This window comes from Nerophis lumbriciformis, linkage group LG03 (assembly GCF_033978685.3).
Source record: "Nerophis lumbriciformis linkage group LG03, RoL_Nlum_v2.1, whole genome shotgun sequence".
NCBI lineage: Eukaryota > Metazoa > Chordata > Actinopteri > Syngnathiformes > Syngnathidae > Nerophis > Nerophis lumbriciformis.
The window spans coordinates 3179734-3187500 of record NC_084550.2 but is presented as its reverse complement, the minus strand read 5'-3'; the positions used below and the strand labels follow the sequence as shown (position 1 = coordinate 3187500).

Genomic DNA, 7767 nt, shown 5'->3' with positions numbered 1-7767 from the left:
CTTGTCTAGGGTCTCTCCGATGATGACACTCTTCACACTTAATTAAAATAATAATAATAATAATAATAATAATAATAATAATAATAATAATAATTAACCTTGTCTAGGGTCTCTCCGATGACGACACTCTTCACACTTAACAATAATAATAATAATAATAATTAACCTTGTCTAGGGTCTCTCCGATGACGACTCTTCACACTTAATTATAATAATAATAATAATAATAATTAACCTTGTCTAGGGTCTCTCCGATGACGACTCTTCACACTTAATTATAATAATAATAATAATAATAATTAACCTTGTCCAGGGTCTCTCCGATGACGACACTCTTCACACTTAATAATAATAATAATAATAATTAACCTTGTCCAGGGTCTCTCCGATGACGACACTCTTCACACTTAATTATAATAATAATAATAATACTAATAATTAACCTTGTCCAGGGTCTCTCCGATGACGACACTCTTCACACTTAATTATAATAATAATAATAATTATAATAATAATAATAATTAACCTGGTCCAGGGTCTCTCCGATGACGACACTCTTCACACTTAATAATAATTTAAAAAAAATAATAATGTACCTGGTCCAGGGTCTCTCCGATGACGACACTCTTCACACTTAATTATAATAATAATAATAATAATTATAATAATAATAATAATAATAATTAACCTTGTCTAGGGTCTCCCCGATGACGACACTCTTCACACTTAATAATAATAATAATAATAATACTAATAATTAACCTGGTCCAGGGTCTCTCCGATGACGACACTCTTCACACTTAATAATAATAATAATAATAAAAATAATAATAATAATAATGAACCTGGTCCAGGGTCTCTCCGATGACGACACTCTTCACACTTAATAATAATAATAATAATAATAATAATAATAATAATAATAATGTACCTGGTCCAGGGTCTCTCCGATGACGACACTCTTCACACTTAATAATAATAATAATAATAATAATTATAATAATAATAATAATAATAATTAACCTGGTCCAGGGTCTCTCCGATGACGACACTCTTCACACTTAATAATAATTTAAAAAAAATAAATAATAATGTACCTGGTCCAGGGTCTCTCCGATGACGACACTCTTCACACTTAATTATAATAATAATAATAATAATAATAATTAACCTTGTCTAGGGTCTCTCCGATGACGACACTCTTCACACTTAATTATAATCCATCCATCCATCCATTTTCTACCGCTTATTCCCTTTGGGGTCGCGGGGGGCGCTGGAGCCTATCTCAGCTACAATCGGGCGGAAGGCGGGGTACACCCTGGACAAGTCGCCACCTCATCGCAGACTTAATTATAATAATAATACTAATAATTAACCTTGTCTAGGGTCTCTCCGATGACGACACTCTTCACACTTAATAATAATTTAAAAAAAATAAATAATAATGTACCTGGTCCAGGGTCTCTCCGATGACGACACTCTTCACCCTTAATAATAATAATAATAATAATAATAATAATAATTGTATGTTGACCTTCTCCAGGGTCTCCCCGATGACGACACTCTTCACACTTAATAATAATAATAATGATGATAATAATAATAGTAACAATGTACCTTGTCCAGGGTCTACCCGATGACGACACTCTTCACACTTAATAATAATAATAATAATAATTAACCTTGTCTAGGGTCTCTCCGATGACGACACTCTTCACCCTTAATAATAATAATAATAATAATAATAATTGTATGTTGACCTTCTCCAGGGTCTCCCCGATGACGACACTCTTCACACTTAATAATAATAATAATGATGATAATAATAATAGTAATAATGTACCTTGTCCAGGGTCTACCCGATGACGACACTCTTCACACTTAATAATAATAATAATAATAATAATAATAGTAATAATGTACCTTGTCTAGGGTCTCTATGATGACGACACTCTTCACACTTAATAATAATAATAAACCTTGTCCAGGGTCTCTCCGATGACGACACTCTTCACACTTAATAATAATAATAATAATAATTAACCTTGTCAAGGGTCTCTCTGTTGACGACACTCTTCACACTTAACAATAATAATAATAATGATAATAATAATAATAATAATTAACCTTGTCTAGGGTCTCTCCGATGACGACACTCTTCACACTTAATTATAATAATAATAATAATAATAATTAACCTTGTCCAGGGTCTCTCCGATGACGACACTCTTCACACTTAATAATAATAATAATAATAATAATAATAATAATAATGAACCTTGTCTAGGGTCTCCTCGATGACGACACTCTTCACACTTAATAATAATAATAATAATAATAATAAACCTTGTCCAGGGTCTCCTCGATGACGACACTCTTCACACTTAATAATAATAATAATACTAATAATAATAATAATACTAATAATTAACCTGGTCCAGGGTCTCTCCGATGACGACACTCTTCACACTTAATTATAATAATAATAATAATAATAATAATGTACCTGGTCCAGGGTCTCTCCGATGACGACACTCTTCACACTTAATAATAATAATAATAATAATAATAATAATAATAATAATGAACCTGGTCTAGGGTCTCTCCGATGACGACACTCTTCATCCAGTTGTTGAAGTTCCTCATGTAGAAAATGCGACTCTGACTTCGCGCCGCCAGGCCGACCTCCTGCAGTTGGTTGTAGTGGTTGGCTACGTTCGTGTTGTGGTCCACGTCGAGTTTCTTCGTCTTGGAAGGGCGCTCGTCTTCGTCTTCATCGTGCTTCTTCTTTAAGTTAGGTCTTTCTGTCTTCTGTAAGTTAGGTCTTTCCGTCGTGAAAGCCTCTTTCTCTTTGGTGGCGTCCATGTTTGGATGTTTATTGTCTCACGATGAGCATGCGCATTATTCACTTCCGGCTCGAGATAGAACATGCGCATTAGTCACTTCCGGGTCAAAAATATTAATTTCCTATGTTAGAAGCGATGAAAAAAAATAACGATAAAACCTAAAGATTTACCTAATCGATTTGGAATGTGTAACTTATCACACATTTTGTAATCAGTATTGTCCAAACGTTTTCAGTTTGCCTATCACTGCTCGATTTAGTGAGCTGCCCGATCCGTTTGCGCATGCGTCAGAATTTTTTGTTTGTTTGTTTTGTAGTTTTTATTGAACAACAAACATATATCCACAATGTACATACAATGTACATTATATACAATATATCCACAATGTAAATACAAGTCAAGGCACTTTCAACATATCCAATCAAGGTTGAGCAAATGATGTCTTTAACAAAACATGTCACTTCAATCAAAGTCGCATTAGTCGCTTCCGGGTCAAAAATATGAATTTCCTATGTTAGAAGTGATGAAAAAAAAAACAGATAAAACCGCCGAGATTTACCCCATCGAAGCGGTAGAAAACGGATGAATGGATGGATTTGGAATGTGTGATTTATTAGACATTTTTGTATTGTTCAAACGTTTTCACTGCTCGATTTAGTGAGCTGCCCGATCCGTTTGCGCATGCGTCAGAATATATATATATTTTAAATTGATTTAGTTTTTATTGAACAACAAACATACAGGTAAAAGCCAGTAAATTAGAATATTTTGAAAAACTTGATTTATTTCAGTAATTGCATTCAAAAGGTGTAACTTGTACATTATATTTATTCATTGCACACAGACTGATGCATTCAAATGTTTATTTCATTGAATTTTGATGATTTGAAGTGGCAACAAATGAAAATCCAAAATTCCGTGTGTCACAAAATTAGAATATTACTTAAGGCTAATACAAAAAAGGGATTTTTAGAAATGTTGGCCAACTGAAAAGTATGAAAATGAAAAATATGAGCATGTACAATACTCAATACTTGGTTGGAGCTCCTTTTGCCTCAATTACTGCGTTAATGAGGCGTGGCATGGAGTCGATGAGTTTCTGGCACTGCTCAGGTGTTATGAGAGCCCAGGTTGCTCTGATAGTGGCCTTCAACTCTTCTGCGTTTTTGGGTCTGGCATTCTGCATCTTCCTTTTCACAATACCCCACAGATTTTCTATGGGGCTAAGTTCAGGGGAGTTGGCGGGCCAATTTAGAACAGAAATACCATGGTCCGTAAACCAGGCATGGGTAGATTTTGCGCTGTGTGCAGGCGCCAAGTCCTGTTGGAACTTGAAATCTCCATCTCCATAGAGCAGGTCAGCAGCAGGAAGCATGAAGTGCTCTAAAACTTGCTGGTAGACGGCTGCGTTGACCCTGGATCTCAGGAAACAGAGTGGACCGACACCAGCAGATGACATGGCACCCCAAACCATCACTGATGGTGGAAACTTTACACTAGACTTCAGGCAACGTGGATCCTGTGCCTCTCCTGTCTTTCTCCAGACTCTGGGACCTCGATTTCCAAAGGAAATGCAAAATTTGCATGGTTGGGTGATGGTTTGGGGTGCCATGTCATCTGCTGATGTCGGTCCACTCTGTTTCCTGAGATCCAGGGTCAACGCAGCCGTCTACCAGCAAGTTTTAGAGCACTTCATGCTTCCTGCTGCTGACCTGCTCTATGGAGATGGAGATTTCAAGTTCCAACAGGACTTGGCGCCTGCACACAGCGCAAAATCTACCCGTGCCTGGTTTACGGACCATGGTATTTCTGTTCTAAATTGGCCCGCCAACTCCCCTGACCTTAGCCCCATAGAAAATCTGTGGGGTATTGTGAAAAGGAAGATGCAGAATGCCAGACCCAAAAACGCAGAAGAGTTGAAGGCCACTATCAGAGCAACCTGGGCTCTCATAACACCTGAGCAGTGCCAGAAACTCATCGACTCCATGCCACGCCGCATTAACGCAGTAATTGAGGCAAAAGGAGCTCCAACCAAGTATTGAGTATTGTACATGCTCATATTTTTCATTTTCATACTTTTCAGTTGGCCAACATTTCTAAAAATCCCTTTTTTGTATTAGCCTTAAGTAATATTCTAATTTTGTGACACACGGAATTTTGGATTTTCATTTGTTGCCACTTCCAATCATCAAAATTAAATGAAATAAACATTTGAATGCATCAGTCTGTGTGCAATGAATAAATATAATGTACAAGTTACACCTTTTGAATGCAATTACTGAAATAAATCAAGTTTTTCAAAATATTCTAATTTACTGGCTTTTACCTGTATATTTTTTAAATTTATTTAGTTTTTATTGAACAACAAACATATATCCACAATGTACATACAAGTCAAGGCACTTTCAACATATTCAATCAAGGTTGAGCAAATTATGACTTTAACAAAACGTGTCAAGGAAAGAAAATAAAAAGCAAATACAAAGAGAGTATTCAAAATAATAATAACAAACAATATGATAACATACAAAATTCAAAAAGGCTCATTTAAATCACTTTAAATGTGTTCAATAAAGATATCAATTTAAGGGCTTTTGTTATTTTAATCATTTTACAAGATAATTTGTGTCCGTCGCTTCCGGGTCAAAAATATTAATTTCCTATGTTAGAAGCGATGAAGAAAAACACGATAAAACCACCGAGATTCACCCCATCGAATAGTGAGAGTCCAGTCCATAGTGGATCTAACATAATAGTGTGAGAGTCCAGTCCATAGTGGATCTAACATAATAGTGAGAGTCCAGTCCATAGTGGGGCCAGCAGGAGACCATCCCGAGCGGAGACGGGTCAGCAGCGCAGAGATGTCCCCAACCGATGCACAGGCGAGCGGTCCACCCCAGGTCCCGACTCTGGACAGCCAGCACTTCATCCATGGAAAGCCAAGTGTTTTCTAAAGTGATCCCTAATGAAGAAGTTTAAGTTCCGCTGTCCGAGTGTTTTATCAAAATGACTTATCTTTCTAATAATTATTTTTATAGGTTGTCATTTTACATTTTACTGTACATGATTAGCATTGATAAGCAACTAAGACAAATAATCATATACAATTAATTATAGAATAGTATTTTTTTTTTAAAAAGGTATCTGTAAAACCATCATGTGTTTCCAATAAAGTATTATTTAATTTATTGGAAATACATGGTTTTATGGGTGATATGATTAGCTTTTTTAATATTTACCATAGAGAAGCAATTTTTTTTAATGGGTGAATGAGTGAATCTCCCATAAATAAATACAAATTATGGGATTTAAAAAAAAAAATGTATGGGTGAATGAGTGAATCTCCCATAAAAAAAATTATGGGATTTAAAAAAAAAAAAATTATGGGTGAATGAGTGAATCTCCCATTTAAAAAAAAGGGATTTTTTTTTATGGGTGAATGAGTGAATCTCCCATAAATATATACAAATTATGGAATTTAAAAAAAAATGTATGGGTGAATGAGTGAATCTCCCATAAAAAAATTATGGGATTTAAAAAAAAATGTATGGGTGAATGAGTGAATCTACCATTTTTTTTAAAAAGGATGTATTTTTATTTTTATGGGTGAATGAGTGAATCTCACATTAAAAAAAAACAATGATGGGATTTTTAAAAAATGTTTATGGGTGAATGAGTGAATCTCCCATTAAAAAAAAATTATGGGATTTTTTTATATTTTTTTATGGGTGAATGAGTGAGTCTCCCATAAATAAATACAAATTATGGGATTTTAAAAAAAATGTATGGGTGAAAGAATCTCCCATTTAAAAAAAAAGGGATTTATTTTTATGGGTGAATGAGTGAATCTCCCATTAAAAAAAACAATTGTGGGATTTAAAAAAAAATGTTTATGGGTGAATGAGTGAATCTCCCATTTAAAAAAAAAAAGGATGTATTTTTATTTTTATGGGTGAATGAGTGAATCTCCCATTAAAAAAAACAATGATGGGATTTTAAAAAAATGTTTACGGGTGAATGAGTGAATCTCATTAAAAAAAAACAATGATGGGATTTTTAAAAAATGTTTATGGGTGAATGAGTGAATCTCCCATAAAAAAAATTATGGGATTTTTTAATATTTTTTTATGGGTGAATGAGTGAGTCTCCCATAAAAAAAATATGGGATTTTAAAAACAAATGTATGGGTGAATGAGTGAATCTCCCATAAATAAATACAAATTATGGGATTAAAAAAAAATGTATGGGTGAATGAGTGAATCTCCCATAAAAAAATTATGGGATTTAAAAAAAAAATGTATGGGTGAATGAGTGAATCTACCATTTTTTTAAAAAAGGATGTATTTTTATTTTTATGGGTGAATGAGTGAATCTCACATTAAAAAAAAACAATGATGGGATTTTTAAAAAATGTTTATGGGTGAATGAGTGAATCTCCCATAAAAAAAAATTATGGGATTTTTTTATATTTTTTTATGGGTGAATGAGTGAGTCTCCCATAAATAAATACAAATTATGGGATTTTAAAAAAAATTTATGGGTGAAAGAATCTCCCATTTAAAAAAAAAGGGATTTATTTTTATGGGTGAATGAGTGAATCTCCCATTAAAAAAAACAATTATGGGATTTAAAAAAAAATGTTTATAGGTGAATGAGTGAATCTCCCATTTAAAAAAAAAAGGATGTATTTTTATTTTTATGGGTGAATGAGTGAATCTCCCATTAAAAAAAACAATGATGGGATTTTTAAAAAATGTTTATGGGTGAATGAGTGAATCTCTCATTTAAAAAAAACAATGATGGGATTTAAAAAAAAATGTTTATGGGTGAATGAGTGAATCTCCCATAAAAAAAAATTATGGGATTTTTTTATATTTTTTTATGGGTGAATGAGTGAGTCTCCCATAAAAAAAAAAGGGGA

At 33.6% G+C, this 7767-nt stretch overlaps 1 protein-coding gene across 1 annotated transcript in view; it reads right to left on the bottom strand.

The window, feature by feature from the left end:
* Nucleotides 1-2905, bottom strand: part of rnmt (RNA (guanine-7-) methyltransferase) — a 14568-nt gene extending 11663 nt beyond the window's left edge. Inside the window, exon 1 of the mRNA XM_061931984.1 lies at nt 2590-2905. Coding sequence (XP_061787968.1) covers nt 2590-2865 — 276 coding nt within the window. The 5' untranslated portion in view covers nt 2866-2905. The remainder of the gene's footprint in view (nt 1-2589) is intronic.
* Between the last annotated feature and the right edge of the window lie 4862 nt (nt 2906-7767).